The sequence below is a fragment of the Xiphophorus maculatus genome, chromosome 17 (genome assembly GCF_002775205.1).
Source record: "Xiphophorus maculatus strain JP 163 A chromosome 17, X_maculatus-5.0-male, whole genome shotgun sequence".
Classification (NCBI taxonomy): domain Eukaryota; kingdom Metazoa; phylum Chordata; class Actinopteri; order Cyprinodontiformes; family Poeciliidae; genus Xiphophorus; species Xiphophorus maculatus.
Genome location: NC_036459.1, coordinates 5076872 through 5094331, shown reverse-complemented (window position 1 = coordinate 5094331; position 17460 = coordinate 5076872). Strand labels below are relative to the sequence as shown.

The 17460-nt window shown below is 37.8% G+C and overlaps 1 protein-coding gene across 5 annotated transcripts in view; it reads right to left on the bottom strand.

The window, feature by feature from the left end:
- LOC102218208 (collagen alpha-1(VII) chain-like) overlaps positions 1-17460 on the bottom strand; it is a 67527-nt gene that overhangs the window by 37471 nt on the left and 12596 nt on the right. For all 5 annotated transcript variants that reach the window (XM_023350284.1, XM_023350283.1, XM_023350286.1 and 2 more), the window contains exons 3-29: positions 15872-16052; positions 15554-15713; positions 14044-14137; positions 13043-13216; positions 12302-12465; positions 11512-11641; positions 11290-11406; positions 10140-10295; positions 9561-9677; positions 9216-9362; positions 8932-9051; positions 8435-8593; positions 6954-7067; positions 6698-6847; positions 6233-6370; positions 5802-5948; positions 5479-5598; positions 4981-5127; positions 3965-4249; positions 3740-3879; positions 3169-3292; positions 2689-2832; positions 1282-1469; positions 768-848; positions 662-679; positions 559-585; positions 384-449 (exon numbers count right to left, since the gene is read on the bottom strand). In XM_023350284.1, coding sequence (XP_023206052.1) covers positions 384-449; positions 559-585; positions 662-679; positions 768-848; positions 1282-1469; positions 2689-2832; positions 3169-3292; positions 3740-3879; positions 3965-4249; positions 4981-5127; positions 5479-5598; positions 5802-5948; positions 6233-6370; positions 6698-6847; positions 6954-7067; positions 8435-8593; positions 8932-9051; positions 9216-9362; positions 9561-9677; positions 10140-10295; positions 11290-11406; positions 11512-11641; positions 12302-12465; positions 13043-13216; positions 14044-14137; positions 15554-15713; positions 15872-16052 — 3608 coding nt within the window. The remainder of the gene's footprint in view (positions 1-383; positions 450-558; positions 586-661; positions 680-767; positions 849-1281; positions 1470-2688; positions 2833-3168; positions 3293-3739; positions 3880-3964; positions 4250-4980; positions 5128-5478; positions 5599-5801; positions 5949-6232; positions 6371-6697; positions 6848-6953; positions 7068-8434; positions 8594-8931; positions 9052-9215; positions 9363-9560; positions 9678-10139; positions 10296-11289; positions 11407-11511; positions 11642-12301; positions 12466-13042; positions 13217-14043; positions 14138-15553; positions 15714-15871; positions 16053-17460) is intronic.

Below are 17460 nucleotides of genomic sequence, written 5' to 3'. Positions count from 1 at the left end.
TTCAGCATATCTGTTGCCAAGATACAAATGCCCAAAGTATTTGTGTCAACTGCTGAAGAAGTTAGCATGATACACTTTCCGGGTCAGAGTTCCTATTTCTAAGTGGAGCGTGGCACAGGTGTTCCTACGTGTCCCACATAGGAAAACAATTTTCCTATGAGATTGAGTCCTCAATCTCATATGAAAGGGATTTTGTCTCATCACAAATATGTGAAATATTTAAATATGTGCATCACTGTTGATGTGCTCCAGGCTTGAAGACTGTATGTATATTGGGATCAGTAATGTGGAATTTACATTGTTCTGCTGGCACAATGGGGCAGAGATATTACAATGCATGATAGCATGAAAATGCATGTTGGAGTTTGCATGTTGGTTCTTACCTTCTCTCCTCTTTCTCCTTTGGATGATATGAAAGGATCAAACTGTCCAGGGCTTTGCCTAAATTGCTACAAAATTATATTTTATAAAGTTACAGCATGATGAAAAAAAGTCTGAAAAATGCAGAATAAATTAAACTATGAGAAAAAAATGATCAAATATAAAGAGTAAACATACCAAACCACCAAGACCAAAACCGTTTCCCTAAAATGAAGAAAAACAGATTACTAAAACACCAATTTAAATAATCTAAAATGCTACTGTGAGACAGTTAACACACCTTTTCCCCTTTCTGGCCCTGTTGAAGCATACAATTAAGATGATTATGAGCAGCAAACCAAAACCAAATTCAGATTTACTTGTTCAGTTTGTTGAGGGGTACACACCTTGGCACACTGTGAGGCGCAGGGACCTAAAGGCTTATTCAGCTCCTCAGGGTCTTCAGTCGGAGTGTCCAACTGAGCAAACTGAGCACGAAATGACAAGAAAAGAACACAATGTTAACTCTCCAATGGAGCCTAATGGCATAGAAGGCTTGCCTTTGACATTGGATCTCTCTCTGCATTCATCTCCTCTATCCACTGCTCTGACGTCAAAATGAAGTCAAGAACGGTGACGTATTTGCTCCTGCAGAGCTATTGTTTGTGTGTTTGAAGATGGACTGAATGTCTCCTTTTCCACATGAATAACTCCCATCTCTACACAAATCGAAATTGCACATTCCTGTGTGCTCTGAAAGACTTCTACATACAATAAAACCGCATCATTACCACAAGATAACTGCGATGCTTCGATTGGCATTGTTTTTCTTTTGTGTGTGCAGGGAATATAAACTCATTCCACTCATTGTAGTATGAGAAGTAAGAAGAAAACTATTGAGGCAGTCTTTCCTTTTCTTACCTCATCCTGTAGTTTGAATTCAGAGAGAAGCTCCTCACTGCAGATGCTTTGGATAAATTCTCTCTCTATGGAGGGGAAGTCATCAAAGGTTGGCGAGTAGAAGATATTTTTATAGCTTCTGGGAGCTGCAATTTTATTGAGCTCCTCGATGTCTGCATTGGAAACTCCAACTGCTAATATGCTAACCCCTACAGAGAAATAGATTGAAATATTCAATGTTGTATACAGCAATGTACCTGCAATAATTCAGTATTCACCAAAGTGTTTAAATTAAATTGAGATATAATTTCTCTATTTCAAGAGTTAAGTTTGTTCACTTCTATAATTAAAAGTGTATCAATATGCTAACATATTTTCTTCAACCAATATAATTTCATATTAAGATGAACTCATTCAGTGCAGTCGTTTGATGTGAAATATTTTTCAGCAGTTTAAGGAGCACCGTTCAATCATCCAGAGACACAAAGAGTTTCACACAACTGCAAACTTGCAGTGAAAGTCATAAACTTAAATCAGAGCTTTTATCTATCAACTATTAGTTGCGCATTCCACAAATCGCACCTTTACGGCTAAGTTGGAATAAGGAATCCACAGATAAAATAAACAATTAACGGTTACATTTACATTTTACCAGACATCATGTATTTTGTGCAGCAAATGTGTGGAAGAAGATTTGGTCTACATTGACATTAGGGGCTTTAACACAAATTTAACACACCTAATTTTGAAATCATTCCATTTCACAGATTCAGATTTATTCGTATCCCAAATGGGCAATTGATGTTGCAGCAAGTATAAAAACTAAAAGACAAAGTATCAAAGATTAAAAAATAAAAACAAAACATACCAAAAGGACATGAAATACAAATCAAGACATAATGGGAAGAGTACAGCCGTGTATTTCATGATTGACCGACAGTTGCTACAAACACTAAATCAGGTACAAGTCCCCCTACCTTGTACTGCATTAAAAAGAGATATTGCCATAGGAACAAAAGAGAGCACAATTATATAGTACCTAGTTTTAGTCTATTGTAAATATATAAATCAACTACTATTTTGTTCCATTTTAATTAGTAGAAACTCCACAACAGAATGTCAGCAAGAGTAGAACATTTTGTTTTTAGGTTTTTTTCCTGAGAGCTAAAACTACAAATTAAATTTAACCAGAGACTAATTTTTAAAAAGTTGGGCATTATAAAACTTGGAAAAGTACATTTTTTCCAAAAGGCTCACACAGGTTTTTTCAGCTCCAATCAAGTATTAGTTAGAATGGTTCTTTGGATACAAAAGGTTGTCAATATCCAAGCTCTCAGAACAGACAAAATGTGTGAAATAGGCAAGAACACATTTAAAAGACCCTGTATTATTAAGTTTTTCAGGGATTCAGAGGTTTCCGAAACTCACCTAAAGCCCGTGCAATCCTGGAAGGTGGTGTCACATCATCCTGGGCCCTGCCATCTGTGATCAGAACCAGGACATGGGCCACATCTTGCCTCATCCCCAAAGACTCTTTGAACAGTTCCTGCAGAACATAGCCGATGCCTTTTCCTGAAGACACAAATATCCTAATATAGTATTCAGATAACTTCTATTTCCAACATGTTGATCTTCTTTAGTTTCTATAAACAGTGTTTATTGTTAAGTCATTTTACTTTGCTTTTTAAAGTCAATTTTATTGGCTTGTGTCAGAAAAAAACATATTAAGAGCATCAACATCATAGCAGTAAAGGAGATTGTTTTTTTTCTTTTTCCCTCTACATCAGTATGGTACATCCTTAAGGTTGTGACATCAATAGACAAATCACTTTTAAAAGATTTACCTGCCATTTGAGGCTGTGGAAGACAGAGAAAAACACGGTTCACCTTTGAGTCGTTTTAGCTCACCTGTTCTGGTGTTGCCACCTCTGTAGCGCAGGCCTCTGATAGCCCTGAGCACAGAGTTTCTGTCTTTGAAGTCACTTAGATAGAACTCAATACGAGGCTCATCGCTGTAATGAACCACGGCAACCTACAAGATGACAAAGGAGAAAAGTGCTCATAATCAGCATATTGGCTTTTTGATCTAATGTAAGAGTGCTGAATGGATAATCATGACAGATGTTTAGTAGTTGCTCCATTTTTTTGTGCTTTCTTCCTTCTGCTAATATTCTCAGACATCTTAAGTACAAAGCCAAGTAGCTGAGCACCTTTACTTTAATAATTTTTCTGTCTGATTATGTCCAATTATTAAAAAACTTCACAACATGTTACAGTTATTTAATCCTACCCTGAACAAAAAGTATGTTTTGTGAACTACAGTTATCAGTAATATAAAACAGCATCTGCAGCATTAAAACCAGCTTTGAATTTGTTCAAAAATACTTGTAGCCAAAGTGATGCAGGTCCGGGGCTAATTTTCAGCAAATCATCAAGCCAACAAAAGAGAGAACAAGACCGATTTCACTAAGTGACAGACCTGTGTGCCGTGTGCGCCGATAACGGGGAAGTAAGTGGTCACTCGGAAAATGAAGTCTTTCATCTTGGCAAAGTTGTTAACGCCGATGCTTGACGACTCATCCACCAAGAAGACTATGTCTGCTTTGGTCTTCCCACATACTGATGAAACAGAGAAGACATGCCTAACACATGGATGTTTGATATTCTCATATTAAACAGACTGTGAGCAGCATTTCTGAAAAACCTGGCTGTGGTGGAGCTGTTGACTTTGTGGAGCCTGTGGATACTTTCAGTGAAGTGACTGCAGCCTCCTTGGCCTTAGTGACACTGAGCTGGACTGGAGGCTTTTTAGTAGTTATGGAGTTAGCTGGTGGTGCAGCTGTGGGGGGCTCAGTGTCCCTGGCGGCTGGTTGAGCAATGGTTGGGTTGACGACGAACACGGTGCTGGGGCCAGCTGTGACACGAGGGGGTTTCGGGGTCACAGTTGCACCAACAAATTGGACTGGTTTCACAGGATCATCCTGCCCTACTGAAATTCATAAAAACCATCATTTTTAGTTATAAGGTAAGCCAAACTAAAGAAGTACCTGCAAAACACTTTGGTAAAATTGAATATAAAACAGTTTAAGATTTTTTTAATATTAAACTTACAAATTACATCATCTACTAGTACATATAGATATTGTTTATTCATAAAAAAAAAAACAAGCCTTTTGATTGCATTTAAATACTATACTCATTTTTACTTAGGTCACCCTCACAGCTATTGGCTGTAATGACTTCAGTGAGATGCTTCTTGTAGCCGTCTACCTCTCTGACATCAGTCTCAGGAACATTTGTCCCATTTCTCACTCGGTCACTTGATCATCACTATTCTTAATTTATTTCCTTTACAGTTTTTACATCTGTACTTTATATCTGTACGCTGTGAGGGCTTGAACCCAAAGGACCTTGTTATTTCTAACAAAATAATGTTATAATATTAAACATTATGGTCTCTATTTTTTTAAGATATAAAATTCTGCAGTGTTAAGTCAAAATTATGTTTTGTATGTTCTATGTAAATGTAATGAAACTACAATTTTATTTCTTAATCTAACAATGTTTTTGTGTGTTTCTAAATAAACTGTGCATAATGATAGGAGTGAAGACAACAGAACAAAACCAAAGTTTATATTTCAATTGCACATACAATTCGTACTGAAATCTAAAATAGAACTTCACAGATTGCTTGTTCAAACTATTTGTGTAAATTCTTACATATCCTCTGATATATGGTGCTTATAGGCCCCTCCACTTCGCCGTACAATGGTCTGATGGAGAAAATGTATGTTCTACCATACTGCAGGTCACTGATCTTATAGGATGAAAAGGCAGGACCCAGGGTTTCTGTTTTTGTGTCCAACACTAAAAACAGGAAGAACAAATTAGTGACATTTATTCATCAAGAAATTAATAGCAGTGTGTCATTATATTGCGTTTTGCCAATCAAATAATTTCAAAGTCTAATTGAGATCATTTTTATAAGGAATTATATTCATTTATCAAGAAAATTTAACCACAAGTATGTTATCCTTATGTTAAAATGCAGCACACCCACTTTTATAGAAATTGTTGAGACATATAATGACTTTAAAACCACAATTGGTTCAGTTCTCAAATCTCTACTTTGCAGAGGTAATTTAACTTCTTGGGTTTTACTGAAATGTGCAGAACTTAAGTGATCCAAAAACAAAGATTTGTCATCAACACACTGACCTGAAATATGCCTCCAAGAGAGAAGATACCCAGAAACTCCTGCTACACGAGTCCAGTTCAGAACTGCGCTGCTCTCAGTTGTGTTCAGGGCAGCAAACCCTTCCACTTTTGGAAGATCCACTAGATCACAAAATTACAAAAACAGATGCACAAGCTAAATAATAAAATAATTAAAGTCTGACTGTTAAAGAGATGCCTCTTCAAAGTTTTTCCCTTCTGATACAATTTCCTCCTAATTTAAAATCTACACACTGCATTGTAAAGATGTGTGGACACATTAGGCAATACGTTTCTGCTCAGTGTAATGGGAATTGAGAACCCACATGTCCGTGCAGTGACCAGGACAGGACTTCCCTCTCTTCCACCAATCATAGGGGAAACCTGGATCTTATAAGCCGAGCTCTCCTGAAGGTTGTCCATGGTGAAAGATGTGGAAGCAGCAGGTACCACTTGGGATTTCTCCTTACCCCCTAGAGCAAAAAATAATTAGAATCAAGCATGCACAATATGGAAGTGTGGAGCAACACTGCTGTGAACACTTACATGGTTGAAACTATAACATGATGAGGCACAGGAGACTAGAATGTTAACATTTAACGTTTTTTTTCTTTTTATAACCAAAACGAATGCACAAAATGAGTCAATTACAAAATGAATACTAATTTTATGCTATGATAACCTTTGCAAGTTAGGTGATTATGCATAGTCTATTAATTAGTAGACAAATTGACTTTTCTTTTAAGCAAGTTCTCACCAAGAAAGGGAATCCAGTAGATTTTGTATCCTGAAACTCCTGGTGTTTTCTTCCAAGACAAGGTGAAGGAATTTACCCCAATGTCCACAACTTTTAGCTCCCTCACTGGCTGGATTGGCTCCGACTCTGAGACTTCAGCTGAAAACAGATGTGTTTACATCCAAGTTTGAACTCATTTTATCAAATCGCACTTAACCTGCCATCTTACAGATTTGTTGTAGTCACAGGAGGGAAGTACTTTTCACATGGGCTCAGATTGGTTTAAATAGCTTTTTGTCTTTATTAAAATAGTGATTTGAAGCTACTTTCTTGTTCATTGATATAAAAGTTAGTGTGAACAGGAAAATATTTATAAAAATATAAGGATTTAGAGTGGAAATTACTGAACTTATGTGAATGCACAACTTCACAGGTCAGAAGAAAGTTCATTGCAGAATGAACAGAAAATCTGCTTTTCTTTCATACATGTTAGTTGAGACAAGGAGATATCTGGTCCCTCCAAGTTGCCGTACACTGCAAGGATAGTTATTGTGTAAGTGGACTGTGGGATAAGATTCTTGATCTGGTGGGACAGGACACTTCGGTCTAGATACTGGGACTGTGGTTTCCCGTCATCTGTAAACATTGACACAGAGATAATTAAATGAGGGAAATAAAAACAGTTACTAAAAAATTAGGCAGAGTAGCACACAAAATACAAATTTAAGGTTAAATGACTCACCTGTGTACCAAGAAAGTTTGTACTCTGTGGCTCCAACAATAGGACTCCACTCCACAGCTATGGAGGTACTAGTGTAAGATGTCACCTTAAAGTTGGACACATAACCTAAAGGAGCTGAGAAAGTAAAAGAGTAACCATTTACAAATTAAGAACAAAACACATTTTTTAAACTAATTTAATGGTATTTATGAATTTATCATATTTTATTTATTTCACCAAGATAAGTAGAGCAGTTTCGACAAGTATAGCAATTCATGGCAGTTAATGAAAACAAAATGTCATTTTTAAACTTTAAACTTTTATGATAGGTTGTTGGACGCAAAGCAGTAATAAGGAACCCTCCAATCACAGAGAAGGGTTGTGGACGGAACCCCCCAAAAAACAAACAAAAGAACCAGGAACCATGGGAATGCAATAGTGAAGGAAACTGTATAAAGAATGTAATCAATGCCATGAGAAGCAGGTGAGTCCAATTAACTGAACAAACTGCAGCTGTGAGAGAAAAACATCCAAGACCTGTGACTAGTACAGATCGACTCAACTCAGGGAGCACCGGCAGAAAACAACAAAATCTCAATAGACAAACTAAACAATACCACCCACTTGAGAATCTAATGTAACATGCAAAGGAAATGAGAGCTAGGAATCTGAACATGAATTTTGAATGAAGCATCATCAATATACAAAAAATACCAAACCAAAATAATCCAAACACATCCATGGATTATGAAAATAATCACACTGACTATCTTCTGTTTCATCTGCTTTCTTTTTAAAGAAAGATCAAGTTTGTTCTATTCATCAATTAACTGAACAAAAAGCAGATTTGCTTTAGGATTGCCATGTGTGGGCACTATTACCAAAATATGCATAGAGATATTTGTAAGGAAATAATTAGTATAATATAATGTAGAGTTCATATGTAATGTTGCCATGTTTATTCATAAGCCCTCCTTGTTACACACTGAGAAAAAAAATAATTAAAAATCAGCCAGAATTTGAATGAGCTCAACAAGGTCTTGAGGGGGGTTCTCTGTGGTGCTTTAAGATCACAGTGCGTCCCCAATAAAGACGTGATGGAGCATGAATATCCTGACTGCTCTGAGCATGAAAAACATCCAAGATGAGATCAGAGGGGTTTGTTATTGTGGTGCCAACAAATCTGGTTCCACACAGTGCTGCATGGAGGAGCCTTTTAGCAGCAGTAGTAGCTCATCCATTTGGCATGGATTGGTCATCCAAGAATCTGAACAGGTCTTATGCCAAAAGCTACAATCAATCAATCAATCATGGCCATGCCAGTCAAGCAGTGTTCCAAAACTAATTTATTACAAACACTTTCACCGCCACATTTTGCATACTGTGAGAAAACTCTGACAGCATCCATAGCCGTAACTTGTGATGTGTAGCGTGCCCAGCCTGCTTGTCTTTAGATCAGTTTTGCAACATGGGGACCAGAGAAATGCAGCAGAAGTACTCACAAGTTCTAAACGTCGCAGAGATGCCAGGCCCGACGGCGGACCCAAAAAGCACGTATAGAGTCAGGACGTATTCTGTGTCGTGAGCCACGTTCTTCAGCTTGTATTCTGTGGTGCTGCTGTTTAAAGCCAATTGCCTTGGACGATCTCGACCAGCAAATTCTAAAAATGAAATAAATATTTTAGTTTTTCCTTCAAGTGCAATATCCCCAAGTGACTTATTTCCCTCCCACTTGTTATTATACAAGACTCCTCTGCAATAATTTCCTTTTTCCCCCTAAAAAATAAAAAATTTCCCAACAATCTTCTGGATGGCAGTACTGGCCTAAGTGTTCATTTAGGTGTATGTATTGTTTTTTTAACGTTGCCATTGTATCAATATAGAAACAATGTAAGGAAGTAATTAACCTTGTGGTTTTTCTAGCAAAGAATACTCAGGGGTTGTATGATAAAGCTTGGGAACACACTATTAAATTTAAAGCACAAAACATAGGTAGTACCTGGGGTGGGTCCCCATGCCAGCCTGTATCCTGTGGCCCCTGGGACGCTGTTCCAAGACACAACAGCTGAACTAGTGCTGACAGCAGAAGCCTTCAGAGTTTGAACAGCACTGCTTTCCACTGAAAGAAGAAAACAAAAAAAAATACAAGAACGACTAGATATAGAATATACTTGTCAGCCACATACAGCTGAGATATTTACATACACTGTACAAAAATGCCAACTAGTGATTGCAGAGTCGTGTAAACCTAAACTCAGTAACATCTAACAAAGATGGTTTTACATGTTTTGACATTGTTGGTGGTGACGGGTCCCTCAGTGTCTCCAAAGATGGGGTTGATTGTGACGATGTACTCAGAGCCTGAGTGCAGGCCTTGGATCATGTAGAAGTTGAAGTTCTCCCCAAGGTTGATGTTCTCTATGTGACCATCTGCAGGACAATGGGAGAAGAAGAAGAAGAAGAAGAAGAATTACTTTATTCATCCCAGCAGGGAAATTATTTCGCAGTTACAGCAAGAATTTTTTATACACATAGAAGAAGCGCATTCCAGAATGAAGAACACATTATTAGGAGCAACACAGCACACAGTATACCAGTGTTCTCTAAAAATAAGAGAGGGTACAGCACCTGGGGATGCCCATGTCAGACGGTATCCTGTTGCCCCCTTGACTGACTCCCACCTTGCTTGGACGGTATCTGTAGTGGCATTCTGGACCATGAACTGCTTGACTGCTACTAATTTTACTGTTAACGACATTTTAAAGATAAACAAAAACCATTTTCAAAGGTTAATGCAATATTTTATTTATAAGTTTTAATTATCCTAAAATATTATTTAAAAAAAAAACTTGTAGGAACATTTAATAAAATTGCTAATCAAATAAAATTCATGCAAAAAAAAAAAATTCAAAATCTTTTAATCCACTTTTATATGCAGACGCTGAGACCTCATGCAGCCTACAGTCCTACTGGCAGATTGTTTTTAGAACAATACCTCCCTATTGTGGAAATGTTGAGGTACTACATAATGGTGTTTACTTTCTTCTAATAAATGTATGAATCAACTTTCTTATAGATATTCTCTTTTTTAAAGCTGATTATTATGAAGGGCAATCAAGTAATAAATATGCTTTCCCCAAAACATGATAATACTGAAGTGTTTTTTCCTGTTTGAATAAACATTTTATTTCAATGTGAGACACCTACATGTTTTTCCCACTAATGACACTGGTTCACTGGGCCCCTCGGGATAAACCGCATAGATATTGACGGTATACTTTTTATCTTCTTCCAGGCCGTCAATCACATGAGAAGAGATGTCTCCAGGAAGCAGCTGCTCGTATGCTAATCCTGGTCTGTTGGCTGAAGAGCATCAGAAAAATTAAACAAAATTATCTCAATGATACCATTTCTACAGTGTCTTCCAAAAAAGTATTTATTCCCATTGAATATTTTCAGCTTTTGTCAAGTTGCAAACAAAAACATAAATCTATTTTGTTTCTATTTTACTCATGTGCCCAGAAATAAAATCTATTCCAATTGAACCTTTAGAAGTTGCATAATTCGCCAATGAAATTCACCTGAGATTAATTTAATCTCAATATAAATCGGTTTACAGATCCTGCACTCCACACTCTCTGGCTTTGATGGAACAGCAGCAAAATAAAGCAACTGCTGAAAGAAAACTCCCTGTTTGCCACATGTCATGCAAGAGGTTAGAGCAAACACAAGGAAGAAGGTGCTTTGATAACAGAAGACCAAAATGTAACTTTTTAGCCCACATGCTACACTATGGGAGGCAAAAAGTAACACTTCACATCATCTTTAACACCCAGCTCTAATAATGAGATGTTGTGGTGGCAGAATCATGCTGTAGGGATGCTTTTGTACAACAGAGATAAAGAAGCAAATCAGAATTAATGGAACAATATATGCAGGGAAAAATCCCAAATAAAACTAGTATAAGCTAGATTTAAGACTGGAGCAAACGTTCACCAGAATAACAATAGAATAAATACAATAAAAGCATTTCCATGTGTTAAAATGGTCCAGTCAAAGTCCAAAAGTAAATTCAACAGATTCTAGGAAAGATTTCAGTACTGATTATGGGGAACCACGTGGCTCAGTAGTAGTAGAGCAGACGCATCACATGCAGAGACATGTCCCCTGTCCCATTACTGCATGTCTTCCCTGTCTCTCTCTGTCCTCTTTTCTGTCCAGCTATTAATGAATAAAGGCCACTGGAGTCACAAAAACTGTCTAAATTATCTAGTTTAAGGGATGTTTTAAAGGCACGGTTGTAAAAGCACTGTTGCTATGCAATCTGTAAAGCCAGTCATACTGACAGTCAACTTACACCTGGGTATAAAGATCTTAAATCCATTGAGCTTTCCCAGAGGAGAAGTCCAGCCAAGACGTAGAGAGAATAAGCCCTCCTCGATAACGCGGAAGTTTGATACTTTGGGCAACAAAGCTAAAGACAGAAGTGCATTGCTTAGAGAACAGCAGTACAGCAAAGTAATAATAAAAACAACGAAGGCTTTGAATGGATAAATATATGCTGAAATACAACCCCCACTTGTTTTTACTGTGATTGTTTCAGAGTTGCCGATGAGGTTTGGGTAGACGGCGTAGAGGGTGAGGGAATACTCCGTCTTCGGACTGAGCTCTGTCACCACAGCAGAGCTGACGTCTGCCTTCCGATCCAGCTGTTACGTAACAGGGATGATCAGTGAAAAATGAATCAAAGAATTATGTTTCAGAAAGAGCAAAGCAACATGAGATGATGAGGAAAGACATCTAAAGAAAAAGATGCACCAATTATCCAGAGGCAGTTCAATTAGAGAAATGTCTATAAACAATTTATTATGAATGTATTTTTTTCATTAAACTTCAGGCGATTTCAGGATTTGATGGCATCTTAATAATTCTATTGATCACATATTGTTAATTTGACAAGATTAGCTACTCTATTCCTGGGATTCACGTTCATTAAATATTCATACATGCATGTTTGTTATCATTACTGTAATTTTTACTCATAAATACTAATAAAGATTACAACACTTTTTTTTTATTTGAGGTTCCAGAACTTCACTACATTTTCAGTCCTCTTTCACATTTTAAAACATAAAAATTCGATAATATAGATTACCCTTATTATAATAAGTATGGAAACATAATTAACAGAAAGTAAGTGAGGAGGGAAAGAAGTAATGAAGAAGGACTGAAAGAAGAAAGGAAGGGAAAAGATAGATGTAATGAAGGAAGAAAGCATGAAAGGAAGGGATAGGACAATGAAGGAAAGTAAAGGAAAGAATGAAAGGCAGAAATGGGAGGTGTAGACCAGCATCCTGACCATCTCTCACCTGCCTCTGCTGGTTGAGCAGGAGTTGTCCCCTGGAGCTGAGAGGTGTGACCAGGAGACGGTATCCAGTGACATCCCCGGTAGCCTGGCTCCACGTCAGCCTGAGGGAGCTGTGGGCCAACTCACTCACCTGCAAGTCTCTGGGACCAACCACGTGCTGCTCGCCTGCAGTTTTGTAGAAATACAGACACTCAGATGAAGTAAAGAGGAAAAGTATGCTTGGCACACAAACAGATTAAAGTTTACCAGCCTTAAAAAGTTGGAGGTTCCAAACAATTTTAAATAAAAAGTAGAGTAGAGGTTTCATCCTAACACATGACCACAGCAAGAAAGTCATGGTTTAGATCGAAGTAAATTCATGTGTTAAAAATGGTCCACTCAAATCTGTGCCAGTCTGTGGCAAAATGCTGTAATTAGTGTTCACAGATGGCCTCCATCAAATATGACGGAGCTAGAACTATTTGTTAAACTAGAGCCTCTAAATGCACACAGCTGTTGCAGATATGCCTCAAAAGACTTCAGAGTATTGACTTAGGTTGTGGTTCTCAAAGATGTTTCACAAATATGAATTTTTCCTTCTTTCCAATAATTTTCTCCTTGGTTAATCAAATGGAATCTGTGGAAGTTTCTGTTTGAAAGATGAAAACATTTGAAACAAGGTTCAGCGGTTACCACTTCCTTTGCAGCTCACTATAATCATATGAAAGTAAAAGCACTGATAGTATTTGTGGAACAAGCTTACGTGGCTGGATGGTTTTAACAGGTCGTGGAGGTTCAGAAGCACTGAAACATAACCTCCGGGACAGTTTGGGAAGAAGAGTTTCCAGGAGAGAGAAGTCTGCACACTCCAAAAGATGTTCCCCGAAGGGCTCAGACACGATCCTTCTCAACTCGGACACATCGGCTCCTCTTACGCCTCAATATTAAAGAGAAAAATGAGAAAAGGGGGTTGGGGGGAAACAGAGAATTATGAGCAGATATTGATTTCAGTAATTTGACGCTGGAAAGAGAAACAACATACTACTAGGGGAATTGTATGTTGAGTAATCCATATTAGATCATAAAATAATCCACAAATTCACACACAGAACTAATCCTATACTCTATAGGCATAATTTCAAGGCATAAGTGTTGTGGGTTTAAGTTTGTGAAAGTACCTCCTGAAAAACTTTAAAATATATGCATTATTAATGTGAATGAAATAGTTTTTTTATGCTAGTCTTCTAATTAAGTGCTTGTGGACATCACAGCTGCAGAGCTTTCATGCAGTGCTGATGAACAGAAGCAGAGAACTCTTGTGTCAGAGGTGCAGATGAAGCACACTGAATCTCCTAATGAAAAATAGCTGCTATTAGCGCACCATCCGCTAATGAGCAGTAATTACCGCACCGCTGTCGCCTCAGAATAAAGTTTGTTTGGTTATGGCAGTGTGCAGGACAAAAAAAAGGTAAGGATTAAGGCAAGAAACATAGGGCCGAGTATCAGGAAATGAACTTTAACAAATGCATCATAAGTGAGATTATGTTTATGTGGTACAAGTAAATACACACATACCCCCTCTAAATAAGAAACGCAACACATTCATACAAATACCCACACTGAAATCACAAATTCAAATGCATAGGACATGAATGTCTAACAACAAGACATACCTGATAGACCAGCAGAGAAGAGATAAAATCTAAAGTTGGTTTCAGCAGTGGGGATATTGAAGGAATTTTCAATACCTACTTTCACACTCACCTACTGCAAAGAGTGTAATCCCACTGTCTGCAACCGCCTGGGCTCCAAGGTCGACCTGGTCATCCGAGCGTCCGGTTGTGATCAAAACAGCAATCTGTGTTACAGAGAGACAGGAAATTACATACGCCACAATATATTAACAGGTTTATGAATATTTATTCACACCTTAAATTTATGCCATTTTCATGCTAATTCAGATGTTAATAATGTCATTTTAGAATACCATTTAGAGACAGCTAATGGGAAATATAAAGCCAATAATAAGCATAAAAATTTCAGTGTGATCCAGATTTATTAGCTGTGTATCTGCCCTGAACTTGTATACTCAATTTATTTTTGTTTTGCCTATTTGCTGGGATGACTAATTCGCTAAATCTGCCCTCCGAACAAATTTTCTAAATAAGAAGCCTCCATTGAAAATCGATTATTCTACTCAAATCCTCCATAGGCGTTGACATGGTTTACTTCTCAGTTACAGACAAATTACCTAAATGGATGAAGAGGAATTTGCAACATTTTCCAACTTTATTCCTGAGTGAGTGAGGAAGATGAGCCTGACAGGTCGGTGTGAGAATGTAGCTGCTGTTTAGCAAATGATCAGACTGAAGAATTTAATAATTCATCCTCCTCTGTTCTTTTCTTACACACACACTTAAAAAATGTGTGTGTAAGAGGGTAACCTGTTATGCTTTACATAGATAGCAAAAGTTATCAAGTCTTTTTTGGTGACTTTGAGGAAAAAAATGGATGTGGGTTGAAAATACTTGCAGTTTTCTCAGTACCAGAAAATCTGTTGCAACATTACAAAGTAAAACCTTTTTTGGAGTGATGCATTCCAGAACTGCAGACATGAATAAATATTATGTAGAATGATATGAACAAGACTACACTTGAAATATCTTGGCTTCAAGAAAAGCTACCATGCAAATAACGCTTTAGAGTGTCTGCTTAATGAAACTAAATCTGTGCTGATGTATTATCTTATTAGAGGGACGCTCAGTTAGTTTAATCTTTGTCAATGACCAATGGATTTGCAGATTGTTTCACATTCACAACCATTTGGAAAGTCGTCCATTATTGACAGCCTGATTGAGCATGCAGAATCTGTGCTGGAAAATCTATAAATTTCCTTTTTTTTTTCTTTTTTCCCTTTCCAAACAGAAGACAATGCGAACAGATGAAAATCTGCTGTCAGCCGCAGACACGCGATCAATTTTTATTTCAAGCATACAGCGGGACGCTTTAATCAAATTCACGGCAGTGTGAAATGGTAGACCACTTTGTTTGTTTATGCCACGATGTCCTGTGGAGTACAAATACAGATTCCTGGCAAGTCATTTCCTGTCATGCGGGGCACAGCGCATGCATGTGTTTGTAGCATGGATTGGTATCTTGAATGGTATCTTCCAACTCGTGGTCAAACATGTGCACGTTAGAGGCATAAAACAATTAAATAAAACCAGACAAGTGCAGTTAGCCATGATTAATCTCAACATACAAAATGCAGTACCTTTGGGGTAAAATCTCGGCTGATGGCAGGGCTGAACACAGAATCTACAAGGAACCGGAGAGCGCTGCCTGTCCTCCTCGATCCTCCACCGTAGGGGAGGTTTCCAACAGTTCTGAGCACCTCCTCAAGTGAACTGTAGTCTGTCAGAGCAACAAGCATCCTGTAGAGCAAAGGCATGAAGAAAAACTGGGTCATGTAGAAATGATGGAACAGGAGAGAGCAACGGGTTTCTGTGTGTGTAAAACTTGTTTAGATGACTTCTCTACTGAGAGGAAAAACAAGTCTTTGACATTGTGTCAGGAGTTCATGCTCGACTACCTCGGAACATCCCCAAAGAGAGTGACTCCGAAGCGAACCCCCTCAGCTCCCACTGCGTTGTCCTGGAAGGAGGACATGATGGCTGAGATGAAGTCTTTGACTCTGAAGAAGCTGGTCAGACCCACACTCCATGACTCATCCACCAGGAACACGATGTCTGCCTGCACCACCGTCCTGCAGGCTAAAAAAACAAGAGAACAAAATAGGTTAATTTAACATAGATATAGTGCCTTGAAAAAGCTTTCTCATCTCTTGAGCTTATAAGCATTGCTTGTGTTATGATGGAAACCCAAATATTGTATTGTGCTTTAATGAAATAGATCAACACAAAAGTAGAACATAACTGCAAAGTAGAGGATAAAATTATAAAAGCTTGACCAGCGAAGTTGTGAAAAAGCGCAAACCAGTAATATGGTTTAAGACAATATCAAAAGTTTTGAACATCTCAATCAATCCTGCTTTTCCGAAAGCTAGTCACCATTTAACAAACCATGTTTATGTGCTATAAAGATGTATTGTCTTAATGTGCAAAATTGGTAGAGGCACACCAAAAAAGATTGATGTTTTCCTTCCCCATCACAATTATGCACCAATTATTTTTAGTCTATGACATAAAAATCCCAGTAAAACAGGCTGAAGTTGTGACAAATTATGGAAAAGGTTAATGGGTGTAATTACTTTTGCAAGACAATGTCTATGAAAAATAGGCAAATTTGTCTTAAAAATTAATTCCACTTTGTCTAAAAATAAATAAAGGCCTGCTTTATCATTCTGTAATACATTACAGAATTTAATGTAAAAAAACAAACAAAAAAAACAAACAATTACAGTTCTTGGCCAAGAAAACGCTGAAAGATTTACAGCCAGGATTTCTTTAATTCATAGAATATCAGCTGTGACATTTAAAGAGACATATCCCCTTGAATGGGTGTAAAAAGTTTGGGGGAAAAACACCCTTCATCGACAAGTCTTTTTTTTTTGTTTGTATATTACGCTCACAACCAAAGCATTCTTCATCCAGATGAAACAAATTAGCTTGAAAAAAGAAGCAAATCTGTTTCAATGGCTTGAGACATGGATTCCTAAGCTGCCCACCAGAGGACAGTCTTGTTCCACCGTGTTAGGATCATTCCTTCTCGTTTGCTTCCGTTGTGCAGCCACACCGCCACACAAATCCCCATGAATTTTTAATGAGACACAAGTGAGCCAAAGAGACTATCAATATTCTGAGCACTCCAGCAATAAAAGTTTAGTACAGAAATGAGGGGCGCTTAGAATAATAAGGTAAACACACCCAAAATCAGGGTCAGTTGCCTTGCTTAACAAATGCATTTAACATGCAGAGTTTGGAGACATTTAGATGCTTTTCAATGTGAGGAGAGCAGTCTGGATACCAGTACACACATACACACACGCAATCTGCTGTGTCTGCAAACACCCTCCGAGTCAATATTCTGGCATTACATATGCAATAAACCAAAGTGACGACAGCATTGATTAGGCTGGCGAATAAAAGATGGGCTTCACTGATTGTTCTGTAAGTGATAAGTGATTCTCTCCTGTCCTCTATTTGATTACCGAGCTTGCTC